The following is an 18,215-nucleotide window of genomic DNA, read 5'->3' on the forward strand; positions in this document are numbered from 1 at the left end:
TAAATTAAAGTTGAAAGTTTAAGTAATTTATTCAAGATACATAAAATAATAACTATCATTAGAGTTAAAAACTGTGCTTTAAAGATAAAGCACAGAAATTCTAACTGCAACTAATTTACCACCCCTCTTCAAAGAAGCAAATTAGAAATGTTTCATAGAAAGGAAAATAAGATAATCAGAGAAACAGAATAGCTTTTGCATAAAGACACCATAAAAACATTAGATTTAAATACAAGGTGTTCATGTCATAATATAGAAAATTTAGAGACAAATTTCATGTCCAACAGAAGACAATTAGATGAATGACCCATTGATATCCTGACGTGTTTCCACTCTTCTCACTTCCAAAGACTTACCCCTCCTTTTTTTCCCAATCATCTTAGATCTTTCCCTTGCCCCAAACAGTATCACCTCTAACATAACAAATTCAAACATCTCTCCCTCTAATTGCAACCCCAGGTTCACTCAGTTTGCTCAGAAAACTTTCAAACTTTCTTATGGAGGGGGTGCTGGTGCATGCATGGCAAGAACTCTTTAACACTGAGCTACATCCCCAGCCCGCTCATCACACATGTTCTTCAACCACATCCACCCCGCTGACTTGTCTAACTTTTTTCCAGTCCATTACACTTTCCCATTATCTCTTCAGGTTTGCTTCTATAATCTATCATTTCAACTACACTCTTGCCAAAACCCTAAATTCTCTTACTTCAATGGGGTTTAGTTCATATATCTTTTACCTCCCCTTAATTATCAAATTTCTCCAAAATTTGTCCATATTACTATCCTCATTTTCCTCACCTTTCATTCACTTCTCAATCCAACTCACCTAGTTTCTGTTCCCATAAGCCCCAGTCAAGGTTATGAATGACTTCTGAGTGTCTAAATCCAATAAATATTATTCAAATTTTCTCATACTTAAATTCTTGCAAGTACTGTATTTAACACCAAATCACCCTTTTTATCTTGGCCTCCACATCATAGTTTGGGTTTTTCACAAATTTTATAAACAGTGCCTTCACCTTAACCCACTCTTAACCATTTTATTCCTTAAGGCTGTGTCTTAAGTCCAATTTTTTCCTCATTTATAGACATTTTTCTTCAGTGATCTCATGCATTTTCATAGCTTTAATTATCATCAGGATGTCAGTATCTGCTTTTCTACCTTCATCTTTTTCCCTAGGATGAAGTGTCAATTTAATAACAACAGTTTGGAATAGAAGTATAGTTCAGTGGTCTAATGCTTACCCAGCGTACAGGAGGTCCTGGGTTCTAAGCTCTATCACTTCCCAACAACAACCAACACTTAGAAGTTTCTCTGGTACCTGTAGCTCAACATGTCTAAAACTGATTTCTTCATTCATTCCTCTCCCATACTGGCTTGTTTTACTTCCTTCTGTAAAAGGCAACCTTCCTACCCTGAGTCGCACAAGTAAGAAATCTGCAAATTATACTTTCCTTTACCTCCTTCCCCATATCTGCATGTCAGATCTAGCTTTCATCCTTAATTCATGAAAGTTACAGAAATTAAAGGGAATGCAAAGTCAAAATTGAGGTAAACCAAAGGGTTCTAGCTCCGCTCCATTGTTTTTCTGTTTGAACATTATTATTTTGGATGATATTCAAAATCATGTAAACAATTCATTTTGAAATGCATTTAACAATCAAAAAATAGGTTTAAGTATGTATAGATGGATACATGATAAAGCAAGTATAGTAAAATATTAAAGGAAGAATCTTGGTAGATATATGAGTGTTTACTATGAAATTCTTTCAACTTTTCTGTACATTTGACATTTTTAGTAACAAAAAGTTGGGAAAACTCAAGCAGAAATGCATCTTGGCTGTAGTGATTAACCCTTTTGTTGGAATTCTAGTCCTAGCCTGAAGGTATAGTAAATTCATTTTATATTCCCAAGGAAAAGGAGGATTGATAAAATTTGCCCAAAATATATTACAAAATTTTTATATCCTTATCTCCCACTTGGCAGCATCCACTGTACTAAGACTGAGGTGTTAAAGAGAAATCTGAATGGGCCTGCAAAGTGATAGTTTAAGGTAAGAAGTGACTATCCTAGTTTGGAAACCGAAAAGGAATGATAGGTAAAAATGATTATCCAATTGATTTAACCTAATTATATTTGGTTATTAGAACACATCATTTCATATGCCCTGTTTCTCACTTGGACAACTGACTAGGTGACAGCATCCTTTAGTGAAATAGGAAACTCAGAAAGAGGAACACATTTGTGGAGTGACTTTTTAGGTGTTTATGTTATATCTGAATAGAGATATCCAACAGGTCCAGAATTGGGGACAAATCTGAGTACTGAGAAAAGACTGGGGGTCATCATCATCATAAAAATGGTGTAAGAAGCCAAGATCCTGGGCGAGATCATCCAGACAGGCTGTGTATAGTGAGAATAAATTATTCCTTCTTTTATTCTTTTACCCATCTATCAAATTGTCATTGTTACAGGACCTACAAATAAAAAGCTACACTATTTTCTAATACATCATAATTTTCGGATTGCCAAATACAATGACCTATTTGCAAGCCCAAATGTGTTTAACTTACTTTCTCAGAGCACTTACTTGTTTGTTTGGCTACCTTTTCATTGGCAAGCTCTCTTATGGTGACATCTTGATCACTATTCCTCTCCCTCCCCCATTTTCATTCACCTCCATTTTAAGTCGCTCATTGAGACTTAGAATTTGACATTTGCAGAAATCCACCCCTGGTCCATTGGTCCTTAAATCCTCATTTCTAACTCAATTTTTCTCACTGGTTTCAGGTCAAACTGACTAAAGTATAATACCTAGCTCAAAACTAAAAAATGTGCTGGTTGTACAATATGGGCAATACTATCCACCTTGGATAATAGTATTGTTCTAGCTTGTGAGGATCAAATGGTTTAAACTCTCTAAATCTACCTATCATGTCCTGAAGACAAAATATTGATTTGCAAGCCTATTGATAGCGCTAGTATGGTGCTACACACACGTAATCCATAACTTTAAATGAACACGACAAATTACGATAAGTGGTACTTTACCCACATGCTCTTGTGTAAAATTTCTAATATCAAAATACTAACTTCTATCCGTGAGCATTCAGCTTCCATAGTGTTACTCAGGTTGCGTGCGCTGACTCGCTTTTAAAGAGTCTCTCAAAGGATCGGGGACTAGCTCAAAGTGACAGACAAAACTGCCTCCTTCCACGTATACCAAATTTGGGGAAATATTTGAGAGGTTTCTTAAAAAAAAAAAAAAAAAAAAGATTCGGCTGCATTTAGGACCGAAACTGAAAAATACGCCACAAAAACATCTGCAAGCGAATCAGAGAAGAGGAAGTTGAAAGATAACATAGTTCACTAAGCACAGACAAAAATCGGAGGTTTCATCTTTCCCGCTGGTTCCTAAAAGACCAACCACAAAGACTTTCCGTCCTGCTCCTCTCCACTTCCGCTCGCGCACTTTAATTGCGTCACTATCTCAGATCTCGCGGGATCACCCTGTTGCGGAGGCCCTTTTTAACAAGGGTCTCGCGAAACTTGTTCTACAGGTCCAAGAGCTAGCCTCTCACCCATGTCCACCCTATCTCTCAACCAGTTCTTCTTTTCTCTTTCCAAGCCACAAATTACTCCCCTCCCCTCATAGTCCTCCTCCTGTTTCCGATTTCGTATCGGAACCGGAAGTGTGGTGGGCGGGGCCCGGCAGCGGAAAACGCTGCGGAGCCGGAGCCGGGACACTGCAGTGGCCGCTGCCTAGTCCACCGCCACGGATCGCGGGGTGGCAGGGCTGTGCGGCCCCAGGCTGAAGGTCGGCCCGGAGGCGGCTGGGTACGGGTCTCACCCGGATTGTCCGGGCGGCACCGTCCCCGGCCCTCCCGGGCGCCGCGAGGGATCATGTCTACAGCCTCCGCCGCCTCCTCCTCTTCCTCGTCTTCAGCCAGTGAGATGATCGAAACCCCTTCCCAGGTTCTTAACTTTGAAGAGATCGACTACAAGGAAATCGAGGTGGAAGAGGTGAGCGAGGCCGGTCACCGAAGTGCAGGTCGTGGCCTGCCCCCGCTTCTGCAGGGTCCAGGCTCTGAAGGCGCCTTCCTGATCCCTTTAATTCGAGGGGTTCATCCGGTAGCCCCCACAGCCTCTCGGAGATGAGGACTGAGATTAACTGCTCGTTGGTAGTTTTCCCCCTTTCTTTGACACTCTTACTAAGTTTGAGTTTGATACTCTGGTGCCTGGATTTGGTTCCCCTTAAATAGGAGAATGAACTGGTGAGAGTGTGGTCCACCACTTCTCACATCTGTAAGTATTGTAAATTCAGCGAAGACCGTGGCCATTGTGGAGTTTCATTTCGCTAGACCTGGTGTTCTTAAGGGCCAAAGATTGTGTTGTGTTGGACTTCTAGTCCAGTGCCTGCTATTTAGGGATGCTCAATAAATATTTCTTAAATTTGTGGATAATCAAGTCTAATAAAATGTTCCCCGCAGTACCAAAATGGTTCTCAGTTTATCCGATACCATAGGGCAATACTAATAATATTAATTAAGTGTTCTTTCTCCAATTAGGCCAATTTTGATGAACTTTACCGTTAGTAACATAAACTAGTCTGTGAAGAAAAAGTGTTTCAGGTAGCATATTCTAAAAGAGATAACTAATGATTATAGTGACAACCAGAATTTTGCATCAGACCAAAAAAAATTGAATCCATTCTTTATTCTGCACTAATTTGTTTTAGAAAAGGTAGTTCATTGTATCTGTAATGTGTTGCCACTTTTCAAATTCACAGAGGGGTATATGGTTCTGAGGATCATAAAGTTTAGAAAAGTTTTTTTTAAATGTAACTTTTTTTTAGGGCTGGGATTGTGGCTCAGCAGTAGAGCGCTTTGCCTAGCACGGGCGGGACCCGGGTTAAATAATCCTCAGCACCACATAAAATAAAGGCATTGTGTTGTGTCCATCTACACCTAAAAAATAAATATTAAAAAAAACTGTAAAAGATGTAACTATATTTAAATACACTTTAGAATTTGTTAAAACTTTGTAAATAATTTCATGCAGTTACCATTTATTATTTTTAAGTTAATTCATATTGCAAGTGTCATAGGGCTGGTCCTAGTAAAATAGTATGAACTCTGAGTTATCTTTATTTTAAAAATCTAAAGTTACTTTGCAGTAGCAGCAGATTAAAATTAGTAGGCTAATTAGCATTAACAAATACATTATTCCCCGAGCATGTTTTGGAAGAATAATGGATTACTGAATTACATATTTTTATCACATAGAATACCTGTAGAGAACATTGTATTCCTTGAGAATATTCTCATCTTACAAGGTAGTGTGGTGAAAAGAGCAAGATTTGGGGCATTAAAGGTAGGTTCAATATATCATACATGGTGTGCGATTTGGGAGCACGTTTCTTAACTTATTTGAGCCTCTTAATTCCTTAACTGTAGCTTCCTTAACTACAAAATAAGGGTAAAATTTATATTTTGTCTATATAGCGGATCTGATTAAACAGTATATGTATCATCCTACACAGTGCTTGACACATATTAGAAAACAGTTCCAGTGAGGAACAGTGACCTGCTGTAAGGTTGTGTGACTAAAAGACAACTTGTATTTTGAAGAAAAGAAAATATTTTTTGGTATCTTTTTTTTCCTCTCATTGAGGCTATGTTAAATTCCTTTTTCATAAATGGATTGCTGATCCAGCTTTCATGGCTAACATTCTTTTTTAAGAATAAAAATTCAGTGAGTCAGAATACAAGAATTGCAGTTTTTAAATAAGCATTTACGTCTACTCTGTGGTGAACTACTATGCTTGGAGACTACTAATAACTTGTGCTTTACCAAGTCATTTTACAAACTTACTTCATGGCTTATTGAAACCTTAGTTTTTGCACATTACTTTCTAAAGCTTTTTATATTCTTGCTTAATGAAAGTATGTGCTGAAGAGACATTTATCAATTTGATGCTTTTCCTCAAAAGCCACTTCACTTCTGGTTAGGTTTTTGTTTCCAAGACTCTTTTTTTGGTTCTGTGTTTCAACCATCACCACTGCCTCATGTATTTAAGACATTTTGGGAAGAAGAATTTTGTTTTTAGATGACATTTTTTTCTATTTTTAGGTAGTTATTTAGAGTTTTTTGGTTTTGTTCTCTTTTACTTTTTAGTACCCAGTTTATTTTCACATTGCAGATTTATTTCAGATCTTTCTGATGTTGAGACTATGACATCATTTCTATCCTATTTTTCATTTGCACACATTAAAAGTGTTATATAATCCATGGTACACCAGGGATACTCTATTTTTCAACTTTAGATTCTGCTTCTAGGTTAAATTATGAATAGGAAAACAGATGACTAAAAACAAACAAATAAAAAAAAACAAGCAAAAAGTTTTGCATTACTTTCAGTATTATGTATGTTCAAATGTATCACCTTTTAAATTAAAATCATATACTGTATTTCTCAATACTATAATTGAATCATCATTATATCAACATAATTAGAAACTAAAAAATTCCAACCACAGGTCAATTATAATCATTTAGTAGATAAAAATATTCCTAAATCAGCTGCTTTTAATCACTGCATTCCTAATATTGTGGCTCAGTAATATATTGGGCACTTTTAAAATTCAGTTCTATCAAATTTATGTAAGTTCTCAACCTCAGGAATTTACCTACTTTTTTAAAAAGTCGTTCCATTTTTATCTTCTTAGATTTGAGTGTAGAAAGTGTTAGAATTAATTGTGAATTGTGTACATTGAGGATAAGGTTGCAAGAAGTGATAAAAACAATGTAGTATGGTGAAAGGTTGCTGGACTGGGCATTTAGAAAATTTTGATGCTATAGATTCTGCCATAATATATTTCTGTAACTTTGGGCAAGTTCCCTCATTTTGGGGGCCTGTGATTTCTCTTATAAAGTAAAGGATTGGACAAGATCATTTGATATCTCTTCCAGTTCTCAAATGAAAACACGTTCATTGTTTCCAGTGTTTATACTTTGTTTCCACAGTAAGCTTAGAAATTCTTTAAAAACAGTGATTATGATATACCATGAAATATAGTTGGTGACCAACTAATTTTGCATAGACAGGTCAAATGAAATCCCCATTTTATAGGTATTAACAAGTGGTCATGAAATTTTATTTGCCAAAGGCCATGTCTGTAAGTAAATGGTAGGACTGAGGATTGAATTTGAGATTTCTTGCTCATGAGTCATATGCTCTTTCCACTGGATTTACTATGTCACTTTAGTTCTTTCTGATGTACTTGATAATGAAACCTTACTCTGGGAATAGAAATACATAATACTCATTTCCTTTATAGTAGTTAGTCCCCAGCATTTAACAAGCATTCTCTGTGAACAATACTACTGAGGTTCTGTGGAGCATGAATAGAAGAATCCTAGGATTCTCTTAGAAATATCTGACTCAATATGAGACTAGAATAAACAGAACTGTTAGTTAAATTTTCAGAACCATGAACTTAAAACTATGAATATGGTGTAAATTGAGCAGATAAACCATAATTTAAAAGTTAATTGCAGAAACCTCCATTGAGTGGAGACAAGTTTTAAACTAGGGTTTTGAATAAAGTGACCATCATCATGGGTTGAGAAATTCACAAAGAAGTGTCTTTGCATTTGTTCCTGTGCCCAGAGTGAATGTCTTTGTCTCCTCACTATTCAAGGCCTACCTCAAATGTCCCTTCCTTAGAGAAACACTCCTCCTGCAACTAGATCTTTTCATATCTGTTATTTTTCATGGCACTTACAGAAACAGAAATTGTGTATCCCTCTTAGCAAAATTCACATTTGTAACCTCAATGCCTAAAATCTAGAAAGTTCTCTGTAAATATTTGTTGAATTAGTAAATAAACTTATCACAGCATAATTATGACAATTAAATGCCTATAGGGATCTCTTATATCACATATAATAAAAGAAGGGTTAAGATGTGTTATGTGATTTGACTAAGGTAGCATTTTCACTGGAAATGAGATCTGGTTCTTATTCCAATGTTGATTCTATTATATTCCATTATACTTGTGTTTAACAGAGGTAAAAGATGCAGTCAAGAGCCAGGTGCTATGCATAAGCCAAGTATTGGTGGACCTTTACTGAAATACTAAAACCCTATATACAATGGTTGCTTTGTAAAAAAGACCCAGAATGTGGATCACAAGTATAGTATATGAGCAAGCATATTGGACACTTACAATCACCAAACATGTTCTTAAGTCTTATGAGAAACACACACGAAAGTTTTGTTTCAAAAGCTAAAACTTACTGGGAAGAGGAAATGTAGAAAGAGCTTGTACAATGATGTAAATTTTATTGGTTTAAATTATAAATGTATGAGCAACTAGAAAAAGCCCTCAATTATGTGTGTGTTTATATATATATATATATATATATATATATATATATATATATATATATATATATATGACAGTGATCTGAATAAGCTGAGTCTGTAGATTTGTTAGTCACTATTTAATGCTGGATATATAAAATAATCAATAAATTCTACCATGTGAAACTTAGTGAACACTGATTTCAGTAGAAGTCTGGAATAGTTATTATGGTAAAGAGGTAGCTTACAGAGATAATTTTTGTGTTATACATGTGTAGCTTAAAAGGTAACCTGAGCATATTATTTGAAGGAAAGGCCTATTCAACAGGTCAGAAGTTTTATGGCAGGCTTTAAAAGAGTACATGGAAAATTCAAAAGAAAGAATAATCACCCCTTTTATGTTATCAAATCTGTCTTGTCAGCAGATGGCAGTTCTTCTGCCAGTTTATTAATAGATATTGAAGTTCTGAAATAGTTGGAGGCCCCAAGTCCTAACTAATAAATGTATGATCTATGCTTGTTCTGTCATGTTCCAGATTTCTAGCCAAAGTCATGACAACGTAGCCAGGGGTCCATTCACATAGTCCATATAACAGAGCCAAACCAAACTGACAGCTATAGTCACTGAACTAAAAATTTAACACAAACTGGGGCAACTAAGATGAATTATTTAATAGCAAATTAAAAGCACAAAGGTATACATCCTTTTCCATTTAGTTTAGTTGATGTCTTTTTTAAAAATCTAATTTCATGAAGGAATGGAGTAATCTTTTATCCTGAAGAAGTCAGTTTTTTAAAAATTGCTTTCTTAAAGTAATTCTGATTTTAGTTTTTGTTCCTTACAGTAGTAATTACATTAAAACATTCTTACACCATTTCTTATATTGCTATTATATTTTTATTAAGAAATTTAAATCTGATTTTTTTTAATTTTTAATGAGACTAAAGTTATGAATCCAAAACCAAGAAGCCTAAACCATGGCAGGGAGGGGGAATGCATATCATAAAAGAATTAATCTAAAATATTTTAACTTAGAAGGAAATATTTCTTAAATTGACTTTTATAGTCAACGTCCTCTTTGCACTCCTCTATTCTATTTTTTACAAGAATATCTGAAATATTTATTTGTAGGTGTACCACTTTGAATGAATAGTGATCTGAATAAACTCAGTCTGTAGATTTATTCAAGATACTTAAAACTTAGATATTTTTCATTTTTACACTCTTTTTTTTTTTTTTCTTTTAAGAGAGAGAGAGAGAGAGAATTTTTTTTAATATTTAGTTTCTTAGTTCTCGGCGGACACAACATCTTTGTTGGTATGTGGTGCTGAGGATCGAACCTGGGTCGCACGCATGCCAGGCGAGCACGCTACCACTTGAGCCACATCCCCAGCCCCATTTTTACACTCTTGATAAAATTAGTTTTCGGGAAAACAAGTCATTCAAAATAATTGTTACTGGTAATGTTTCAGAAATACATTATATTATTCAGATAATGAATACAATCCAGAGGTATATTTGATTTGTGAATTTGAATTAGAAATTTAGTTTTAAGTAAAATGTACTTTTTTCAGTATTTTATAATTTGAATATTATGTTTTTCATTGTTTGTCTCAGTTGGCCAATGCTTACTTAGTAGTGACCCTGCTACTCTCTTCTCTTGATCTCTCATGTCAGTAAAAACATTGGATTGCTGTCTGCAGTTTGTAACTTTGACCTATTTCTTCTCTAACAATGTATATAATTTCCTTACATGTTTCTTGGTATGACATGTCATAATACAGGCAAGACAATTTCTCTGAATCTGATATTCTCCACCATTTTATATTCTCAATGTAATAAGTAAATATGCTACCAAGCTATTGGTATTTAATTTTTTTTCTTAAAAGTATAGATTTTTAAAAAACAAAATCAACACACTTGTAATGTTTCCAATATCTACAGAGTGCTCTTAGCCCAAGGGGGCTAGAATACAGACAATGGTGGACTTTCTTCTTCAGTAAATCCTATTACAGCAGTCATTTCCATGGTTTTGGTTATTTCCCAGTAGTAAAGCAAGACACTTACTGTTTTGGGTATGTGTATGAAATATGTATAAGACATGCAAAAATAGATCCAGTATTTTTAAATAATGGTAGATGTAATAACAGTTAGCAAAACTTATAGTTCCATAATATTGTCTAATTATGTCTCAAGTTACAATAAATATTTTCCAAATACAATCATGCCAGAATATGAGGATTGGCTTGATTAAAATAAGCTAATATGCTGGATGCAGTGACACAGGTTTATAGTTCCAGGCTGAGGCAGTAGGATCACAAGTTCAAGAGCTGACTGGGCCACTGTAAATAAAAAGGCCGGTAATATTGCTTAGTGGTAAAGTGTGCCTGAGTTCAATTCCCTGCAAAAAGGGTTTTTTTGTTTGTTTGTTTATTTTATAATTTGTAAATCTACTTTATCAAAGTCAAGTGAACTTCTATATGCTAAAAGAAAGGGACAGAAAATGAAGTCAGTATTTGACATGTTAGACTTGAAATACCTGTAGAACCTTGGCCTTTCACTTTTAAATATATCTCCATCTTGGGTAAAACTTTTGGATGGAAAGAAGATTTAAGAGTATGAAGTCATGAGATTAAAGAGCACGTTGAGAAAAAAAGGACCAAAGACTGAGCCCTAGAAAGTATCAGCATGTAAGATTTGGACAGAAGAAGAGGAGTTAGTGAATAATGCTATGATGGAAATATTTCATAATTAATCTTCTGTTGATTATATTGTGGTTGATTCTGATTTTTTTTTTTTTTTTGATACTGCAAACTAACATGAACAGTCCTTTCATACCTGTCTGATTATTGCTTAGAATTAATCACAGAAGCACGATTTCTGGATCAAAATGAATACACTTTTGTTTGTATCTTAACACATATTACTGTAATCTAGGGATTTACTAGGCTAGAGCCTCCAAGATGGTTCACTCTTTTCTGGCTGAGTGGTGCCATTATCTGCTGGGAGATCACTTGATTCTCAACCATACACTCAGTTGCTCTCCATGTGACCTATCCTTATCAATTGGGCTTCTTAGATCACGTGGCTGGGTTCCAAGAGGAAGGAAATGGAAGCTGCTAGGCCTCCTCAGCCCTGGTTTTGAAAGTAAAACATCACTTCAATCACACTACTGATTAAAGTAGTCCTTGGCTAGACTTGATTCAAGGGAAGAAGATACAAACTGGGAAATTGCAGAGAGAGAAGAAATTGACGGTAGCCATCTTTGGAGATTACCATAAGCCCGTTATTTACGCCTTCTCTTAACCCCAAATTGCTTGTTTCTTTAAAAATATGAGGTTTTTAAAAAACCCTTTTCTAAACTATTAAAAGTCTAATTTGAATATAATCTTTTGAAAAGTTGCTTGTTTTTGGTAGTAATATACTTGTGAGTAGCTTTTTCTAATGCTTCCTTTGTATAGGGCACTGGACTGAACTTTGTGGAGCCTCCATTATTTTGGCTTCATGAGACATATCTGAAAACTGATTGTGGTTTACTGATTCTGTGATATTGAATAGATAACTTCAATTCTTGGAGCCTTGGTTTTCTCCTAAGATGGAAGTAAAAAATCTAATATATTCATAGGGTTCTGATGAGACTTAAATTCTGTCACATTTGTGAGTGCTATATGGTGCAATCAAGGTTTGTTTAGTTACTTAAGAGTTCGTTCTTCAGTCATAAATATTTTCCTTTTTTTTTTTTTTTTTTTCGTATCAGGGATTGAACCCCAGGGATGCTTGAACCCACTGAGCCACATCCCCAGCCCTTTTTTATATATTAGAGACAGGATCTTGCTTTGTTGCTTAGGGCCTCTCTAAGTTGCCATGACTGGGTTCTAGCTTGGGACCCTCCTGCCTCATCCTCCCAAGTTGCTGGGATTATAGGCGTGTGCGGCCCTTCTTTTCCCTTTTTACTGCCCAGCATGATGTCTCGGCACTTAAGAAAACTTATGTAAATAATACAGCAAGAGAAGGAGGACTCTTTGGTCTATGTGAGGGCTTCCACTGGAATATTGTATTATGCTGTTGATGTTGTAGCCTAATGCGTGGTTTACCAAACATCATAATTACCTGGAGGGCTTGGGAAAACACACTGTTGAGCCCTACCTTTAGACTAACTAATTCTGAGTAGGAGCCTGATAATTTACATTTCTTACAAATTTCCAGGTGATGCTAATGCTTTTGAACCAAAAACTGCCCTTTGAGGGCCACTGGCTTAATGCTTTCATTATTCTTATAGCTGCTTTATTCTGAAAACATTTTTTTTTCCTCTTGGTTTCTGTGACAGTCTTATGCTTTGCCATCTGACTGACTGTTCCTTCTTAGTATTTGCTAGTTCCCAGTGTTGTATTCTCAAAGTTGAAATGCTGGCAGGTGCAGTGGCACAAGCTTGTAATCAGCAGTTGGGGAGTCTGAGGCAGGAGAACAGCGAGGTGCTAAGCAACTCAGAGAGACCCCTTCTCTAAGTAAAATGCGAAATAGGGCTGGCTTGTGACAGTGGTTGAATGCCCCTGAGTTTAATCCCTGGTACCTACCCCCATCCCCCAAGAAGTCGAAATGCTTCAAAGTAACATAGTTCTCAGATTACAATATCTAAATGTTGGTTTGTTTTTTGCTTTGGGATTTTTTTTTTTAATCTCATCTAATTGGCTTCATGAGAAATTGACAAGAAATACCCTCCATATGCTGATGACTCCCACATTTGTATTTTTCCCATACTTCTTCACAGACGCCTGACTCATGTTTTTACCTTCTTACTTTAAACTTCTATTTGGATCTCTAGTTGGTATCTTAAATTTTATGATTAAGACTAAATTGAGTTATTTTTTAAAAACTTGCTTTTCATTCTTCTTAAAGAAATCTGGACATTATTCTTGATTCATCTCTTTTCCTATCTACCTATCCTGCCTGCATGCAGACCATCAGCAAGCCCTGTTAACTTGGTATCCTCAGGTTTCTGCACTGCCATCACTCTTTTTATTATTATTATTATTTAGTTATAGGTGGACATAATATCTTTATTATTTTTTTTTAAATTTTTATGTGGTGCTGAGGATCGAACCCAGTGCCTCAAGAATGCGAGGCAAAAACACTGTCCCTCTGAGCCAGAATCCCAGCCCCCCATCACTCTTTTCCTTCAAGGCTGCTATCTCTTATTTAGGCTGCTGTAATAGGTTCCTAACACATCTCTTATATATTCTCTCTTCCCTGTAATGTATTCTTCACATAAGAGCTAAAATGATTTTTTTTAATGGAAATCCTATCACCTCTCCTCCCTTAAATTTCTCCACTGCATCCCACTTACACGTAGACTGAAATCCAAACTGCTTTTTGTAGTATATAGGCCACTTAGGATCTAGCCTCTGCCTATCCTTCCAGCCTTGTCTTAAATCACTTTTCTCTTTCCCTGCTAGGCACCAACCACACTAAACACTCTAAGTATTTTTCTAGGTCATTAATAAAATGTCACCTTTCTTCAGTGAGGCCTATCTAAAATTAGGTTGATGGGGAAGTGCATACATACATGTAAACACATATACAATTATGTTACTCTTTTTCCTAGCACACTTACTTTCTGAAATTTTGTATACTTTTCTTCCTATCTATCAGTTTCTCTTCCTAAGAATATAAACAGCAAGAGTAAGGATTTCAGTTTCGTTTGTTTGCTGCTTTGTATCTATAATCCAGAATAGTGCCTAGACCATAGATAGAATTCAAATATTATGAATAAGGAGGCTATTTTCTCTTAGGGACTTTATATTAATTGTTTCTTCTCCCTCATGTTGGTTGATTCCCTTTGTCATTCAAATATCAGGTTAATAACCTCCTCAGATGGGCTCCTATTCTTCCCAATCAGAAGCTGTCACCAGTTTTTGTCATAATGTCCTTGCGTTTTTTTTTATTGTCTGTGTGTCTTTTTAAAAACAGTCTGGCTTTCTGTTTTTATTCATCCTTTTATGTTTTAATTGTTCTTTCTCCTCCACTGGCCCCATATATTAGGAATTATATTTCACAGTAGATCAAGGCCTCTGTCTTTACTTCTGTATTTCTGGTATACCAAACAGTAGCTGAATATAGTAGGCCCTCAAGAGTTGTTGGTATAAGGAGTAAAGAAATGAAGTTCATTTATTCTCTTTTCATAAAGCCTCATTTTCAGGTAGCTGTTGCCCATTTCTCCCTGCTTGCTAACTAGGCCTTTTACTTGACTTTCATTGATCCTCAGGAACTCAGCCTGTTCTCTGCATTAAGCCCCCCTTTTTTTGAGCAGTCTTTCATTCAACAGCCTCTGATGTAAGTCCTAACACTCTGCCCTATAATAGCTTCCTTCCCATTGTCAGAAGACTCTTTGTCAGTTACCTTTTTTGTCAGTTACCTCTTTTGTCAGTTTTTCCTGATCACTTCCATGTTCTGGGGCCAGGGGAGCTTGGGATATAGCCTCCCTCTGTCTTATCTCTTTTGCCACTATTCTTACTCATTTGTGTCTTCTCTTGTTTGCAAGACATTCTGTGAGGCTGCCTCCTATTGGGGGTCTAAGTGAGGAGTAGGTGAGGCCAATATAAGTTTTTTCTGCCTTTGAATTCCTAAGCCTTTTCTGGAACAGGTCAGATTGGGGGTGAAGTCTTTAACCTCCATCATGGACTCTGAGTTTTGGTCCTCTTCAGCTGTTAAGTATTTTAAAAAGAAATACTACTGTTGTTTAGTCTTGAATTTTTCTGTACCTTCCTTTTATCCCATGAAGATAGTGGTCTCTTGTTTACAAATTCTTTTTCTTTTTACCCCAAATATATCTATATTTATACTGTTGGGGGGAAAGAAGTCATTTTTGATACATAGAAATTTAATTCTCAAGCATTGACTTTGTGCTTATAGCCTTACTCCTTTTAATTCATTGCAGTTATTTCTGTCATATCTATGTATGTGTTCAGCCTTGGACATCTTGCCTTTAGATCCTATTATTTCATTCTGTTTATAAAATATCTTAAAACTATAATGAGAACGGAGTTTTCTTGAAGCCATAGGCTCTCATCATGAATGTGCCTGTTTTATATTTCAGGGTGTTCTGGAAAATTGCTTTCTTGAGCAAAAGGGAAAAATTTATTATGTCCTCATTTGCCCACTGTTTGTTCCCATAATTTTAAGTTGAAAGCTCGGAGTTAGATATCATCTCATCACTAGGTGGCACTTGTGGATCACAACTGGTCATATATACCCTACACAATTTTTTTGAGAAGGGGATGCATGATCCACAGATAGAGGTGATGTTTGAAATCCCTGTGTGAACATTCCTCAGAATAGAAAAATGAAAGGGAGTCCTACTAAGTACCAGTTGCTTTGATATATTGTAATATATGGTTGAAGAATACATTAAATTACTTTATAATCATTAGTTTATAGTTAGACTGGTTTCTGTGCATAGCTTCTTAGTCTGATGTGGCCATAAAGTTGAAAAACTTTTAGGCCCTGTTTACTATCCATATTAATTTACTGTGAGAGAAAATTTGAGTACTACAGCTCTGTTCACTGATTCACACCCAACCCTAAGCACTTACTGTTCTTTTGTAGTAATTATACAAATGCCTAATTTTCATTTGTGGACCCTATCGTTATTTACTGAGAAAATTGTAAGCATCTCTGTTTTACTGTTAAGAAAAACAGAAGCTCAAGGACATTAACTTGCCCAGTATTAAGACCTAATAAATAGAGACTACGTGCAAATTCAAGGCTATTAGGTTCTAGAGCCTGGGCATCCTCTTTTTTTTTTTTTTTTTTTTTTAATATTTTTAGTTGTAGATGGACACAATACCTTTATTTTATTTATTTTTATGTGGTGCTGAGGATCAAACCCTGTGCCTCACACATGTTAGGCAAGCCCTCTACATTTGAGCCGCAACCCCAACCCCAAATATTTTATTTATTTCTTTTTATGTGGTTCTGAGGATCAAACCCAGTGCCTCATATGTGCTAGGAAGGCACACTACAACCCCAGCCCCTGGGCATGCTCTTTTCATTATTTTAATGGTGCCTGGTAACCACTACCCATTCATAGTAAAGTAACTAGATGATATGCAAATGATTCATGTTAGTTTCTTTCTCTTACTAGAGGTTTGGAAGAGACCAAGTGCCTAAGCAGCTGGAGGACCCTGAGGTCCAGAGTTACGAAGCATAAAAGAGAAAGTTACCAAAGGAAGGACTGGCCACCAGAAATATTGGCCTAATTTGCAATTTTGCCTAGAGGCATCCTTGTTTCCTTAAGGCAAAGTTGCATATAGAGCATGTTGAAAAATATATGCTCTATGCTTCAGATCCTGACTTCTCTGAATACTGTGTGACTATCTGATCTTGTAATCATGTGACCTGATTTTCTTACCTTTAAAATGAAGCAGAATGAAACATGTTAGTGCATGAAGCACGTAGAAGAATATCTGGCACGAGGTAAACATTCAGCAGAGGTTGACCATTTGGGTGGCTTTATACATAAATGATTTATGAAGTATAATTTGAGCCATGGCTAGAGTGTCCATACATTCCCGATTACAATTACTGTCCTGGAATAGTTGTTGTTGTTGTTATATTCTGTACAGGAATTAAACCCAGGGGTACTCGACCTCTAAGCTACATCCCCTGTCCTTTTTTATTTTTTATTTTGTGATAGGGTCTCACTAAAGCTGAAGCGGGCTTCATACTTGATATCCTTCTGCCTCAGCCAATCAAGGAGTGACTGGTATTACAGGCATGTTCAACTATTCCTTGTCTGGTATAGTCATTATTAATGCCCCCTACAAAGTGTCCCTATGTAGATAATAAATCATCTGATCATCCTAGCTATAGTCAGCTTTGTTATAGAAGAGTTTTATGTAAGTTTCCCTAAAGTGAAAATTCCTCCAAGAGAAGACATAACTGCTGTCTGGCATATGGAGGACATTATGTGTGTTACAAATTAGGATTGCTACCATTCTAGTATTAGACTGCCTGGCATTAAACTGCACTGTACCATTTGTTTGCTGCATATCCTTGGGAAGTCAATTTACTTCTTTAAATCTATAAATCTAACTTATTATAAAATCTATAAATTTAATTTAAATCTAATTTCTGTAAAATGAGGATAGCATTAGTACTTGCCTTCTATGGATGTGTAAATAAGGTGATGTATGTAAAGCATGGAGCTCACTGTCTACATAGAAAATATATGCTATATAGAGAGTTGTTCTAACAGGTATAAAAGCTAATTTTTATTTTGTTTTATTCCATTGTTATTTTTATAGTATGGAAAATTTCAAATAAAAATAAAACAATTTGACCAAGTGATGGACCCATGTGATATCTGTTAGTTTCAGACAGTGATACGATACACAGCTGATCATTTTTAATTTTTAAAAATGAGATATATTTTACATATTATAAAATTCACCCTCTTGAAATGTTACAGTTCAGTGACTTGCAAATTTACCCAGTTGGTCACCATTACAGTAAATCAGTTATAATATTTCATCATCTTTGCAAGATACTTGCTACATTAATTCCAGTTTTCACCTTCAGAACTAAGCAACTACTGATCTACTTTATAACACTATAAATTTTTCTTTCCTGGGCATTGCATACAAATGGAATCTGATATGTGGACTGGCTTTTTTCACTTAGTATAATTTTTTTAATACTTATTTTTTAGTTGTAGTTGGACACTTTACTTATTTATTTTTATGTGGTGCTGAGGATCGAACCCAGGGCCTTGCATATGCTAGGCGAGTGCTCTACCACTGAGCCACAACCCCAGCCCTTAGTATTTTTTTTTTTTTTAGTAGTA

At 35.7% G+C, this 18,215-nt stretch overlaps 1 protein-coding gene across 3 annotated transcripts in view; it reads left to right on the top strand.

The window, feature by feature from the left end:
• The first annotated feature begins 3,532 nt into the window (after positions 1-3,532).
• Positions 3,533-18,215, top strand: part of Map3k7 (mitogen-activated protein kinase kinase kinase 7) — a 63,335-nt gene continuing 48,652 nt past the window's right edge. For 2 of the 3 annotated variants that reach the window (XR_011707715.1, XM_027928282.3), the window contains exon 1: positions 3,533-4,028. Coding sequence is in view for 2 of the 3 variants with exons in the window: in XM_027928282.3 (XP_027784083.1) it covers positions 3,909-4,028 (120 nt within the window). In the remaining variant the exon portion in view is untranslated. The remainder of the gene's footprint in view (positions 4,029-18,215) is intronic. The other variant, XM_027928283.3, reaches the window with a different exon arrangement.

Source organism: Marmota flaviventris, chromosome 6, assembly GCF_047511675.1.
Source record: "Marmota flaviventris isolate mMarFla1 chromosome 6, mMarFla1.hap1, whole genome shotgun sequence".
Lineage (NCBI taxonomy): Eukaryota > Metazoa > Chordata > Mammalia > Rodentia > Sciuridae > Marmota > Marmota flaviventris.